Consider the following 15,698-nt stretch of genomic DNA (forward strand, 5'->3'; position numbering starts at 1 on the left):
ATTGGGAGTTTACTGTAATGTTTAAAATTAGCTGCAGCATTTCCATTGCCAAACAAACTTTAATTAATAATAATGTTGTTACAGGGCTCGTTAAAATCAGACCAGTCTTTTTTGGAGGGAGGGGGCAAAGGATGTGTACTTGATGCAAATTTTATCGTAAAGCATTAAAAGCCACACCCACTTGTAATAAAAACATTAATTTTTCAAACCCCAACCCAGATCACAAACCTGATCAAAATGTACTGCAGATTGCATGCATGTATTACTTAACTATGAATCAAGACACCCAGACACTTCTTTGTATGACAGTAAAGGATGAATCCACATTTTCCCTTTTGGCATTTATTGCAGATTGTCTTAATGCTGTGAACAATTATTTACACAAATAACCATTATCATCCTTGATCCAGCGGCTGCTTCCTTGCTATTTGTCATTTTAAACATATTTTACATCTAGTTCGTTTTCTCTAGTTGATACACCACAATAAATATGCCGAAGTTCAAAGCTAGACGTTTATTGTAATTTCTTGAGTAAAAATATAAAAAAGATATGTGGAAATTCTATGTATATGTCAATTTATAACTGCAAAAATCTGAATATCCTTTTTCCCTAAATTGCTGAAACCATTGCTGAACTTCTTTCCTTCTTGGAAACCTTGAAGCCAAGTCTTTTATTCTCATTGTCCACCTTCCACTGTTCTTACTTCCTGTAATAAGCATTTCTGGTCTCAGATCAACATGTGCTGGCAACCCTTGTTTCATCGTGGTATGCAGCAAATAACCATTATATTATTTTTCTAGTATTAGTGATGCATATATTATTGATGTTTGACTCTTTAAAAAGAACTAGTTTAGCACATTTGGAAACAAACCCCAACTCTGGATTCCTTAATTTCAAAAAGGTTGCCATCCCTTGTTCTTGGAAAAAGTAATTTTAATGAAAAAATAATTTTTTACCCATAAATCTAAAAATGGCTCAAGTATGAAATAATTGGCAAAGTAGCCCATTACCTATTGCTGCCGAATCAGTATGTCCAAATTCTAACCTTTAAATGTTATAGGTGCCTTTTTTTTTATCCCTCTTTTTAGGATTTAAATCCTTTTTCTCCCTTGGGACTCACTAAAAATTTGTTGGTAGTCCTGCAAGTTGTGTCACTCATCAATAGATATTATATGATTAAGGTCGGGGGTGGATACAGACATCCATCTCCCCCCACCCCACACCAACGGTTCTGGGGGGTTACAAACATTTATTGAAACTACTTGGGCGACAATAAAAAGCTCCAAATCGGCCAAGAATAATTCACCTAAACGGGCATAAATGTTATAAATTAATTGCATAAGCAATAAAAGAAATTCTATTTCAAATATTTACTTTCAAAAAGAATGGATTGAAAATACTACCAACATCCTTGACATTATATTTATAAAGTGTTTGAACACAGTGTGGACGGATAATATTGTTGACGGTTTAAAGGGGGGGGGGGGGGTATTGACCCTCCTTGTATCCACTCCTGATTAAGGTGACATAAAATTTTCATTCCTACTAGAGTGCCCTAACTTTGGTAGGGTTCTTATTCCCCCTTAAATGTATAAATTTCCTTTAAAAAAAATCAGCTCCTAAAATTGTACTAAAATTTTGTTGGTGTTCCTAAAAAAAATGTGAAAATTTCACAGTGGTCTCTTTGGGAGAATTTAAATGGTCTTTTAGGAGGAGGAGACCCTTCACAAAATATTTTATCGCAAAACAAACTTTCCCTAGATATTTAATCTAATGAATAGAAAGTTCACAAAATATTTTGTTGAAAATCAGCCCCTTCACAATATTTTACCTTTCATAATAGACTGTTCAGAAAATTCTTTCTCTGAAAAACCGAACCATTTAATGTTTAAAACTTATGTTTAACAACTCTACCTGAATGAAACACACAATGCCTGAAATTTTTAGCGTTTTAACTTTCTTACAAGCCTATCCCGATCATTTATGAATTTCAGAAGCCATTTGCATTCTCTTCTGTAAAACTCGCTCATTTTAATTACTCTGTAATTTCAATGTTTGGACATCAATTATTTTATTCTTACCATTAGTCTGAATCTTGCTTAGTTTTCTTTGGTCTGTAGAGGACTTGTAAACTCGTCAGTTTCTCAAGTTAATTCAAAAATGTCAATCCTGTTGGAAAACTTAGAATTGCACATCTTTGAAAGTGAAAAGAGCAAATTTTGAAAAGACAACTACAAATTTAAGTGGTTTCTGGCTACTTTAATATAATTAGTTTAAAAAATTATTTCTCTTTTGTTTCGACTCCTTCTTTGTGAAGTACAATAATTGAGAAAATGTATTTTCAGTTCGGATAGTCAGTTATGTAATTAACTATGGTCACACAGGCTACCTGTTTGTAATCAAACAAAATTTTTAATTACCCCTAAAATTTTCTTAAAATTTTGCCGAAGAGTTCCTAAAATTCCCCTGAAATTTTGATAAAGTCTACTGAGAACCCTGCTTTGGGAACCTATGGCATATGACAATGCTGTTATTATCAAGATTGACAATTAAATATATTATTTAAAAAAAAAAATCAATTTTTTTAAATCTATGTTTTAATGTGTTTATCTGATAAGTATTTTTTAAACATCTTTTTTCAGCCTCTATTTGAAATCACCTTATGGGAATTATAGTAGTTATCATTGTAAATATTCATCTTTTCTTCCTGCATCTGCTCAAGACAGTGAACTTCAAAGCTTGTCATCTGATGCTCAAACAGATGATACTATGTCACTTACAGACAGCAGTAGTATGTAAGTTGATATTTTGTATTAACTCTTTAGTTTTTCAAATTGAATCACAAGTTATATTACTTGAAATACATTGCCAGCTCAGTCATTTCCAGCCGAGGACTGCAGTTTCGTGCTTATTAGCACTTATCAGCCCGCCATAGGAAAGTGACTGAGCTGGAGGTGGAAAACCTCTTGAGGAAGCCAAGAGTGCCAAGCAAGCTGGTAGCTAATATATCTGGTCTGTGCTAATTATATTACCTACCAGTTTGTTTGGCACTTTTGGCTTCCTTAAGAGGTTTTCCATCTCCAGCTCAGTCACTTTCTTATGCCGGGCTGATGAGTGTACCTAATAAGCACGAAACTGCAGTCCTCGGCTGGAAATGACTGAGCTGGCAGTGTATTTCATATATTTCTGCTTTAGCCCTGGCTAATGAGTGGTAATATACTGAATACAAGTTACATTGTTGACCTTTGGTTTATGATGTATTTTCTTAATGCTTTTCTAATGTTAGTAATGATTTATAATTTGTCTGTTAATGCAGCTAAATAATTTGTAAATTGTATTTTTAACTGACTGCTAATTGATAAAGGGGCAGTCGAATGGCAATGAGACATACTGTATAACAATCATGGCACAGGAGCTAGTAATGAAGGTTGGTGTGTTAGTAGTAGTGTCCTCTACTAAGAGTGAGGAAAAATTAGCTTTACAGCTGTGCTATTTTGTCTGTTAGAAGCACTCGAATTGAGATCAACAAATCCTGTGATTTTCTGACATAACTGTAGAAGCTAAGAAAGAGGAACAACAGTTTTTGACTGTAAAACAGTTGTCAGGAAATTATATGCATGCCTGAAAATGGCTGTGTTTTGAACACAGCTTATGATTTTAAATGGATTAAACGAGCGATGCATATGATTCAAACTAAGGATGCTGAGGATACTGAGTATTTGGCCAAAATTCTATTTCATTCAGACAAATACCGAATACAGTGAAACTTGTGTAAGTTGACCGCTTGCGGTGCTGTACTTTAGTGGTCAATTTAAACAGGTGGTCAATTTCATAGGTTTTGCTGTATCTAGTTTAAAAAAAAAATTACTGTAATAATTGTGTTTTTATTTTGTGGAATTTAAAATAGAAAATGTTTTATCTATTTTGTGTCTTTTGTAAAGTGTAAATGTATTTCCATTCCAACATTCTTAATTTGTCTACAGTAAATATGGGATTCCTCATCAACTTTCGCATAGTTAAATTTTTTTCCTGTTTCTTGCCAAATATTTTAGTATTCAGCCAGTATTTTTTCGCGTTCCAGATAGGCAGCTTACTTAGTGCTAATGAAACATTCAGTACATCTTCAAATCAAATTAAGTTCAAAAGGTTGGGTGTCTTTGCAGGACAGCAGTCTGCCAAAGAAAGGCTCATCATGTTATTGCTGCCATATATGCAGTTCTCATCTGCCTGCCCAAGCCCATGCAATTTTTATGTTTTAGAAGCCCTGAAGAGAAATGTTTATGGACATTGGTTTTGATTTGACAAAAAAAGAGTACACCACATGGGTATAATGATGGGTCAATGGGCAACCATTAACATTTTTTCAAGAAGACTTTGATTATCATGTCTCACAGTGGGATAAATGTTAATGATCACAATAATTACTTTTGAAATGATAAACAGTTTCCTTTTTTTCAAACAGTTGTTTTTATTTGATTGCCCTTTATATATACTCTGCCTAACATAAGCTATGTTGTGGCCATCACAAATTTTCCTTCTACTATCTTACAGAGTTCGTTGATTTAAATCAGCTTGATTTAAATCAATTGATTTGAATCAAGTGTTTTTTTAATCATTAATTAAAATCAGTTGATTTTATTTTTATAAATTAATTTTGCATTTTTAGAATGTATTGCTCTTAATTTAACTGCACTGCATTATACTATTTTAACTTCAAGAGGCAAAATTACATAGATCCCTCTTTCTGTGTGTGTAACAGATTTTCACTCTTGCAATATTGCTTTCACTCCAAAACTACAGTTTAGAACAAAATTAATATTTGCAGTTTTTGTTATACACCATGACTAATATAGTTAAGAAAAATAATTGTTCAACATATTATTTTACATTAAAAACGTACACAATGATGGAAACCTTATCTTTAAGCAAAGCATAAAACAAAATCACATCCTATCTAAGCATTATAACATAATTATAAATGTTAAAATTTTTCTTGAATAGTTTGAGAACTAATCTTAATTTTAAACGTAAGCTTAACTTAATTCTAAAAGTAAGGCTTCATCTATTGTATGAAATATATTGTGTTTATATATGTAAAGTAATTAATATCTACAAATTTTTGAATATTTAAAAAAAATCTGATTTAAATTTAAAAAATCAGACTTTTTTTTTAAATTTATTTTTAAATCACAAACCCTGTTATGATGTCAAATTAAATGTTATCTAATAAGTGTGGTTGACGTCTGAAAAGTTACCTAATGTTGTTCTTTGGATTTAAAATGATGTGTCTCTAATAGTCTCTTAATCTGTAGTTTGATTCCTGAAGTCCCTTTGAGCACTTACTGTTAAAAATTTTCTTGGTATTTGTCGATAAAATCATATTTATCATCCTTACATTTATCCTTTTTTTTAATTTAATAATTTTTTCCCCTACAGAGATTATTCAATGAAGAACAAAAGAGAACAAAAAAGGCAACTAAAAGCTGCAAAACAGAATGCTCGTGAAAATAAAGACACCCATAATACTTTTATTCCAGTGAGTACATTTTCCCCTATTAATTAATATTTACAATTGTATTGCCATTTTGAGCTTTTTGGTTTAATACCTTAACCTATTGCATCTATGGGAAAAATACTAGTGTTAGAAACAGTTAGATCGTTAGATGCATTTTGTGACCAATTATTTTATTTTTATTGACAAATTTCTAAATCCAAGGTGTCAAATAAGACACTTATAATCTCATCAAGCGTTTTTTTTTCCCTTGAATTCATCCAGTTTGTTGTGCAATTGACTTATTCGCACGAAATCATAGAAAAGCCTCTTAATTTTTTTTAAATATAAATAGCACACTGATTTTCCATCTTGATGCTGGGAAATCTTAACCTACACATGTCATCATTGTGTCTGAACTTTAATTCTTATTAAGAATGAGAGTTTAAGCTGTGGGAAATGCCTTTCAGTTTGAAATAATGTATGGAACAATTCTTACTCACTCTGCTCTCCCTTACACATAATTTATGTTTATGCAATTTTCTTATTTTCTTCTCTTAATAAAATATGTTTGTTGATAAAGAAAAATAGGTAAATGCAATAAAGAAAAATAGGTAAAATGAAGCAAAAATAGATAAGTGCTTCAAAGATAGATGTACTTACCTATATTTGAAATATTGGGGGAAATGCTAAATCTGATCAATAAAGTATTGTTTCCTCTTGTTTGCTTTAGCTTAGAATGCTTATTAATTAATATGTCAAAGTTTTTTTCATGCATTTTATAAAATGAAGTTGTGTAAATATGTAGAACTTTATGAATAACTTTTTTTATTTTATTAGAGAACTCAACGTCTGCCAAATTCAAAGTTTAATGATGTAACCTCAAAGGAAGCTCGTATGGAATTATTGAAAAAACTGGAGAAGGTTTATGAACAACAAAGAGCTAGTGAGAAAATTGAAGAAAGGTTGAAAATATTTGTGGTAAGTAATATAAAAAACTGGTAATGTGTTTAATTTTTGGTTGTCAATCCCACACTGCTTTGTCCATTAACCTTTTCTGCTGGATTTTTAAGATGTTTTTTTGAAATTTGTAGTTTTGTGTTGGCACTAAACGGTTTTCAAGATAAAATCATGATTCAACTTATCAAAAGTCAGCTTTATATCGTTAATCAATTTCTATGCAGAGTCAGACCAAAAAGTATTGCAGACGAATAAGATTGAATTTGAACAACTTTGCTGTTCCTCAGATATTTTTAGCTCCCGTACTTCTGGATCCTTGACTTTTCTGAGGCAGGGTAAATCTTTGATGTTTTCATATTAAGTTTTTTTTGGGGGGGGGGGGGGTGAGGGGGGGGGAGAATAAGTTGAATTTACCACCTCCAAAAAATTACCACCTGGGGCAAAGGTCCTGTCTTACTCCTCCCTAGATTTGGCACGTGAACTTCTGTGAGAAAAAAAGTGTATCTTTAGTTATTTATTTTTGGATATTTACTTACTTAAATGTTTCGACGAAATACAAATACTGTAGTTAAAAATACTATGATGCATTAGATAAAATTAGATAAAAGTGTTTCAAACTATGATGCATGTTGTACCATCACATTCATGCATTATTGTTAAGCGAGGTAAAAAGAATGCTATTAATAGTTTTTACTTTGTGTACAGTGTGGATGGATGGATATTTTAAGTTTTTCATTTATAGTTTGATAATGAGACATCAAAATGATTACAAAAATAATTACAAACGTGCTTATTTATGTACTAAAAAAGTATATATATATGTGTGTGTGTATATATATATATATATATATTTTTTTTTTTTTTCTAGAGTAATGATTACTCCAAGCAAGAACAAAATTCTGTGCCTAATCAGGGGATGTGCCATAAAACAAATGCACCACCTGTGTTTGACGATGCTTTCTTTTGCAACGCTAGTGATGATAATGGTCAAGACATTCTTGACCAGCATGTCTCTAGGGTATGGAATGACTCTGGTCAACACACTCCAGCATGTTCATCTCCTGGCTGCATATCCCCGCCAACTGCTCGACCCCCCAATGAGCCAAAGGATCGATCTCGAGTCCCACTGCGTAGTTCAAGTTATTACGAGCCAACAACTCAAGACCTTATAGGAGCTTATGGAGCTTTCCACAAAGTTAATCAAAACTCTCAATTCACCGTGCCACAGAGTTCAAGACCTAGAAAGGTGAGATGTAAACAATTTAAGTTTACTGAAAAGATTAAATCTATAGTTTTCAGAAGCAAAGATAGTTCTGTTTTGTTTTGCTCACATATCTCTTTTTTTTATTTCTTTTTAATATAAAACTTACTAATATTGACTTTTACAATCATTTTACTTGCACAAGCAAAGCATAAGTTAAATAGTGTTTCAGAATTATCAAACAAGTTCACTCTACCTTATCTACCTATGACCAATACTGATTTTTTTTTCTCTTGAGGTAGATTTTTTTAACTACTGCAAACACACGTATTAAAGTAGCCTAAGTGATAGAAACTTAAGAAACATAGTCAAATCTTGACCAATGCTGCTTTCTAGTAGCCAGTCAGTTTAAACTGTTATAAGTGTATTTGTGAAATTTTAATTGTAACAACCTAGTTTAAGTTAAGTTGCATTTATTTCAATGGTTAGTTTTTACAGAAAACAATTTGAACTTACTTTAAATTCAAAATTATTTATGTACTATAAATATCAGACTTTCATTTAAAAATTTTGTATTGGTATGTAGAAGATAGTTAACTATTTATGTATAAATAACATTGTTTGCTTTTCTTTGAATGTTTATGTATTGCTTTATACTAGACTGCTATGTGCAGGTAAACAGCAGTATCTGCAGAAATGAGTTTTGAGATATTTGAAGAAATGTGTGGTGGATTCAATACTAACAATAGGAAAATGTTGGAATTAGACGTTTCTTTCGCGCTTTTTTTTTAGTGAAAACCAAATAAGCGAGCTTGTACAATAAAGATAACCTACAATAGATGACAAAAATGCAGTTACTGCCCTTTACCTGCAAACGGCAGTATATAGCATGAAAGTAGTATTTCGTGTCTTGCATATATTCATTGAGAAAAAAGGCCTTATATGCATTACAACCTTTGGATGGGCAATATGGCAATAAAAAAAGGGGGGCTCTGTAGAGTGGATCCCCTTTCTGCACCTCTGACTACCAAAAGTTTGAATTGCGTCCTTTTGACAGTAGAGTAATGGGTTCTCTCAAGAAAAGCTGAATCACACAATTAAGAAACATCTGTCTTCCCGGGAAATCAATCACTAGAATTTTCTCGATATCAAGGCTCTAAAATTACAATTTTAACTATCTTGTGTGGTGTTAGAAGAAGAGGCCGAAAGTTCAGAGTTCTCCTGGCATTAAAATGTTGTTATTTTTGAAATATCATTGGCGACATTGCAGAAGGGAAGCAGGGAGAATAAACAGGTTCAGATTCTGGAAATAGTTGAAAATTGAACTCCCAAAAAACATCTTTTTATGCTATTTCTGGTCAAGAAAATAAAGGAAAAAGGGAGTTCAGCAGTTTTGAAGTTCTGAAATTTCTTGAAACTGAATTAAGAGAAGTGTTGGGATCAGAGGTTCTCCTCTAGGGAGGGAGGAGGGACAGTTGTCCCTGCCCCCTCTGGTTGTGCTCATGGTAGTATGCGTAGCAAACTTGATTCCAAGTACATAAAAATCTGCAATAGAATTATGTAACTAGTGCCAAAATGTCACAATTTATGACCACTACTGTGAGTTTCTTTGTCTTAAGTTTCCTTTTTTTTTGTAAGAACAGTGCTCTGTGCAAAAAATTCAAAATTAAATCTGCAGGGTGCATTCAAAACCATTTGTGAAGACTTTTTCAGAAAGCTTAAGCATTTCCGAAATCAGTTCATGAAAGAAAATGATTGATAATAAAATCAAAGGGAAATTCTTTGACATTGCTTCAAGAAGCAGAATTTGTGGTAAGGTCGAAAGTGCAGGTGGAACTTGATTTGTAATTCACCATAGTGCTAATTACTGGCTACTTATTGCCTTAACTGGTTGTGTAAATAACATCTTATCAGGTATTAAAAGATAAAATATTCTTTTCCACAATGCAGTTGCAGATAAAATAAGTTCAATATTAATGCCCAAACTGTGCTTTTAAAAATAATTTGCTTCATTAAAAAAATTTTTTTTTTGGTCTTCCAGGATCATGATACGCATTCAAAAGATAGCTGTATCACAAATGACTACTATTCTGATGACAGTCTCTCCATATGTCATAGAGGTCCTTCATCTTTGGGAAGTTCTGGCCCCATTGACAGTGCACAAAGTAGGAGGTTTAAAGAACAGATAAAGCGTAGCAATGTAAATAGAAAGATCTCCTCTATGACAGACTCCAGCAGTAGTTGTGTGGACAGTGGAATAAGCATGGCTTGCAAGTCTGTTGTTCCTAGTACTTCTAAGTAAGTAGTAATCAGCTTTTAATTTTGTTTTTTTCTCATAAGATAACAATCCTTGTGATTAGTTTGGATGTTTTGCCGTGTCTGATTTCGGAGGAATCATAGTCTAAAGGTCTACCGTTATTTCCCGTCCAACTCCGCAGCCCTGAAAATGGCAAACGAGACCATGGGTGAGCTAAGCTAGACACTATAAGTTCATTGGAAACAAAAAGCTAGTTCAAAAGATCAGAAGTTGGGGAAAAAGGAAAAAATATTCAAAAAGAGCATGAAATAAGGATGTTTTATAGCTATACAGTCGAACCCGGGATATAGCAATCCCCCGGTTGTAATGAACCTTTTAACTGGTCCGAATTGAAACCCTATGTCATTAATGCAATTAAAATTGCTTGTAACAATCCACAAACGGTAGAATATCGGATATAACAATCCAAAAATGTCTACAATTTTAAGACATTTTTATCTTTTCTTATCACTTGTCCAAGCGGCATTCTTAACCATCTTCTGCAATGCTCACCCTTTTTTCGTGGAAGTACCTCAGTCTAAACCACATTCCTCCCTTATTGTTCTTTGATAAAGCATCTTTTCTCACAGGGGGGAAATCTAATTCCTTTTCAAGCGCCCTCAATTTTCAACTAGTTTTGATCGAATAATGAGATTAGTGGTCATTCAAGTGTTTTCTCTCTGATTTTTTGTTCCCTTTCCATTGCTGATAATCCTGTGAACCTCACAGTAACCATGGCTAGCATAAGTAAACGAAAAGCGTTTTCTGTAGAGGAAGTAAGTCTGTAGAGAGAAGTTTACTAGTTTAGACTAAATATATTATATCAATCGTAAATGAAAACATCAACTCGACTGTGGACTCATCTTCTGATGTTGGAGTAGAAACAGAGGAAAGTCCAGGACCTTCAATTTCGGATGCAAAAGCGGCAGTTAATCTTTTGAACAGTTTTTTTGCTACCGGAAACATTGATAAGCATATTACGGATTCTTTTGCAATAGTTGATAAAGCAATTGAAGACATGTATATAAAATCCAAATGCTTTCAACCAAAAATTACATCTTTCTTCCATGCTATGAATAAATAAAAAAAAATTTTGAAAAAAAAATAGAACCGACTTCAAAATTGCTCTAAAAAGTGAAAAATAATTTTATTCTTTAAACACCATCGATAATGCTTTTAAACATAATTTTTGAAGTTGGAGCAAAAACAAAACGTAAAATCCAGTGTAACCGTGCTTCGTTCATATTTTTTTCAGAAAAGCATCCAAAGCTACGAACGAAACATTTATATCGTTATTCAAATATGTTTTCATCAATGCATAATTTATGTGATAGTGAAGAAACTGGGCCTGGTTAAATTTATAGTTGTAGTTGAGTTATGACTGTGAATGATTTTATCTATCCTTTTTGCGCCAACTTCAAAAATTATGTTTCAAAGTATTATCGATAGTGTTTAAAGAATAAAATTATTTTTCACTTTTTAGAGCAATTTTGAAGTCGGTTCTATTTTTTTTTCAAAATTTTTTTATTTCATTCTTTTTAGTGTAAATGTAGATATTTCAGTAAAAGTAAGAAGTTACCTAGTAAGAAGTGCGGCTCTATATCACTGTATTGCTTTAGAAAAGCCTTTATTCAAAATTATCATTACAATAACTATTAATGTTATATGGCACCAAACTTTTATAAGTATGAGTTTCATATTGTCGCGTAGATGAAGATAGCGAAGACAGTGTGAAAGCCAAATGAAGCGAATACTCGTTAGTCTCAACTCGAGATCTTTATTCAGAACCACGAATGAACGTTACATCTCCTTATATACAACTTGAGAAAGTGCTGGAACTTTCCAGACTTGGAAAGATACAGAAATTAATAGAACATTCGAGAAAATACGGGAAACAGTAGAAACGAAATTCTAGTAAAATTCACTGTGTCCCAGTCGGGATTTGAACCCGGGTCGCTCGTGTTGGAGGCGAGAATTCTACCACTGAGCCAACGTTATCCACATATGAAAAGTGCGAACTTCGCTACAATATCATTTTAATCATTTAATAGGGAAATTCTCATAAAATGTACTGTTTTTTGCCCATAACTTTTTTCTAAAGAACAAATATGGTCGAACAAAGTAATGGGACCTAAGTTGAGCCATCCCCTATCCATTATAAAGATAATCATCAAAATCGGTTCACTAGGTGAGACGCTATGAGTGGACAAACAAAAAAAAAACATACATACGGTATGAACTGATAACCACCTCCTTTTTGAAGTCGGTTAAAAAGGGGTAAATTTTAGTTTGCTTATTATTGTGTAAAATATAATTATTAGTTATGACTAATATTTTATTTTATTGCTGTAACTGCTAATGAAATATCGTGTGATTAAGATGTGTATTATTGTAGTATCTTACCAAATTCCAATTTTCTTTTTTTAAATCAGATGTAGCAAACCCCAGTTATAGCGATCTGTCAAGACAGTCCGTTGAGGGTTCATTATAGAGGGGTTTGACTGTAGTAGAAAAAGTTATTACAAGTAAAAGGTGCTAAGTTTTTTTTTTCGCCTGTTCTGAGTCAACTTCCAGACACTCTTTTTCTGCAAAATTGAATCAATTTTGTTATTCTTTTATATAAATGTTACTTTTTTTTTGTGGCCTTCTTAATTAAAAATAATCCCTACTTTTAAAGAACTTTATAATTTTATTTTTAAAATCCATTTACATGAAATTTCCAGCTATGCTTTAATTCTAATAAACTATGTATTTTGATCTAATTGTTTTGTGATTAGTCAGTAAAATTTTTAGGATTTGCATAATTTTTAATTTGAAATAATGTAGATACATAAATGTATCTAATTATTATTTTTTTTTAGAGTGACGCAATGGTTAGAAACTAATAAGGGGACTGATTTAGACAAAGAACTAAGTTGGAGAAATTCATCTACCTCACCAGTGTTAAGCAGATCTAGGTAAGCATTATGAAATTCTTTTTTTATTTTGCAATATTTAACTACTCTCTTAATTGAAATTGAGTAAAGTGGAATAATAAGAAAAACTTTCAGATGGTGACACTTCAAAGAGCATTTAGGTTTTTCTTAAGAAACTGTTCAGAAATGGCTGCATTAACTGCACATCTGGGTAGCCAAACGTCTTAGTGCTGCATTTTGAGACATTGTAACTTCAATATGGAATGGCAAAAGTCCCGTATTCTTGCCGAGAGTTTTTGTTACTGTGCAAATGCAGTGTTCTTTGTGCTTATATTGTGCTGTCTTTCACTGTGAAGAGGCATTTAAAAGGCTGCAACATGCAGGCTGCTGCCCTTGTTGCTTTGCTGAACATGAACTGAAAATAACATGGTTACAATTGCCACTTATCAAATTAATAGAAACTGACACAGAATTGATGTTCAAGATTTTTTCTTAATTTAAAATTTTTTGTTAGTTATTAAGCTGTGTCAGCTTTGAAGCTAATGATTATCAATTATTGAATCCAAAACAAAACTTTTTCTTAAATATTAGCACAAAATAGGTTTTGTTCAGTTAATTAACTTTCAATTGCTTGTTGCTATATGTTTAAAACAGTTACTCAGCTATGAGTTTTATGAGAGACAAAACTTGTCAAAAGAGACTAAAACATTTTATCAAATCAGCCTGATAACATATTAAGACAAATCTGTGCAATTTCTTCCTTTTTTTTTTTTGCATGTCATCATTTACATTAGTCACTAAGGACTCGAAGGTATCCAAGCCCCCAACCATTGCCATACCACTGGTAACCTGTCCCATATTCGTGAATTTTAAACTTGGCCACCTTGTTGCACATATTGATTTATGTCTTTAGCCCTGTTTAAAATTAACACTGTTTCACTTTACATTTTAGGATTTTTATGTCTTACCCCCCCCCCCCCCTGTGTATTTCCATTAATTGTTTTGAATTATACGTTACTCTTTTGAATTTTCAGTGCCAGTTAATTATTTCTACAGTCTTATATAGATATTCATTGCTATTTTCTTTCTCCAATTTTAGCCGCAAAGCTGTTGTCTACAACAGTTCCCGGCCTGGAACTTTAGAATGTGGTAGCACCCCTTGGCCAATGGTACCTTCCCAAGAAATGTATATGTCTGCATTTCCTCCTCCTGAAACTACCTTGATTGAAGCAAGGAGGAGGCTAGAGGAAGAAAATCGAAACAAAATGAAATTAAAGTAAGTGAACAGATTTTGTTTAAATTGTGTAACTAATCATGGACTATGATTATTCATTACTTTTTTCGATTAAAAAAAAAAAGAAAAACATTTGTGTTTTGAGTGTAAGGGTAAATGAAGCAGATCTGAGCTTTTCAATATACATAATTTTCACCGTAATGTATATGACCACCATAATCGTAATGTGTGAACCACTTAATGTAATAACACCATAATCAGGGTTGCCAACTGCTCCGCAAAAAGGGCGAAACTCCGCGGCTCCACAAAGAAGTTGTTTTGCTCCAAATTTCCCAGACTAAAAGTTTTCAAGCTTATACAGTCAATTCGCAATAGCTCAAATGTAAAGGGACCGACGAAAAACTTAGACTTATCAGAAGTTCGACTTAACTTTAGTCTCGATTTTCGATATTTTGATATTAAAAATCATGGTATACTTTATTAAAAATGTACATATTACAGGCAAAATTACAGAATTAAAAAGTTTTTAAGCACAATATGCACAGTTTAATTAAATATATTGTAAGAAAAAAATCAAAAGCATGGTTTTGATTTTGATACTGCTGGAGCCACTTGAATAGAGCTGATTCTACTTCAGGGAAAGTGCACATCTTCATTTGTTTCAAATTCGGATTCCTTTATTCTACCACTTTAGAAGTTTCTCTTTTTCTTTAAATATCATTGACAGAGTATACTTGCGAACTAAAGAAGGAAGGGGAACACATCTTAAGTTAGGTCAGCCTTTGAATAAAGGTACAATCACTTTAAAGCAAATTTGTAGTCCAGCAACATGTCAAAGTGTAAACATTATAGTAGAACAAAAGAAAACAAGCTAACTCCTTTATTGCACATTGGCTCAACCAGTGGTTGGAAAAACTACATTTTTTTATAGCAAACTACAACTCCTTTTTTTTAATGTAGCAACTACAAACTACTTTTGAAATGTAGTCGCTACTTTTCAAAAAATAAGTATGTAAATAAAGAGCATACAGACTAGGGTGTCCCACAAAAAATGAAAGTTGATTTTTTAAGTCACATACCCTCTTATATTTTTTCTCTTATGTCAAAACAATTGTGAAAAAAAGTTTCATATAATTTGAACAACGGTAACCCATACCGACTTGTGTCTGAAAGTGTAAATCAGCACTTGTATGCTAGCCCAGATCGAAAAAGAAAAAAACAAACTTTTTTTAGAAACACAAAATTGTTGTTGATAAAACGTTGCCCCTATACCTCCACATGTTCTACAAAACATTTATTCAAGTTAAAAAATTTATAATTGTCTTCAAAACATTAATTTTTTTTCTATTTATATAAAAAAATTGTAAATTAATTTAAATAAAATATCAAGTTCAAAAATTATTAGCAAATACATTTTTAGATTAACATTTGTAAATGAATAATAAAAAAATAATATATTTAATATGAAAAAGTTACCTTGAAACAGCCCATATTTTTGAGTATACTATGTGGGCGACTTAAATATTGCAGGTCCCAAAGTAGAATACTTTACGATGTTCTGCAACGTAAAAGCAAGTACTTCAAGCATTGTACGCGAAAA

General features: G+C 32.3%; 1 protein-coding gene across 1 annotated transcript in view; it reads left to right on the forward strand.

Moving 5' to 3' along the window:
* LOC129228441 (axin-1-like) overlaps positions 1 to 15,698 on the forward strand; it is a 104,056-nt gene that overhangs the window by 75,739 nt on the left and 12,619 nt on the right. Inside the window, exons 3-9 of the mRNA XM_054863122.1 lie at positions 2,644 to 2,796; positions 5,438 to 5,537; positions 6,333 to 6,473; positions 7,321 to 7,698; positions 9,695 to 9,951; positions 12,811 to 12,906; positions 13,964 to 14,140. Coding sequence (XP_054719097.1) covers positions 2,644 to 2,796; positions 5,438 to 5,537; positions 6,333 to 6,473; positions 7,321 to 7,698; positions 9,695 to 9,951; positions 12,811 to 12,906; positions 13,964 to 14,140 — 1,302 coding nt within the window. The remainder of the gene's footprint in view (positions 1 to 2,643; positions 2,797 to 5,437; positions 5,538 to 6,332; positions 6,474 to 7,320; positions 7,699 to 9,694; positions 9,952 to 12,810; positions 12,907 to 13,963; positions 14,141 to 15,698) is intronic.

This window comes from Uloborus diversus, chromosome 8, assembly GCF_026930045.1.
Source record: "Uloborus diversus isolate 005 chromosome 8, Udiv.v.3.1, whole genome shotgun sequence".
NCBI lineage: Eukaryota > Metazoa > Arthropoda > Arachnida > Araneae > Uloboridae > Uloborus > Uloborus diversus.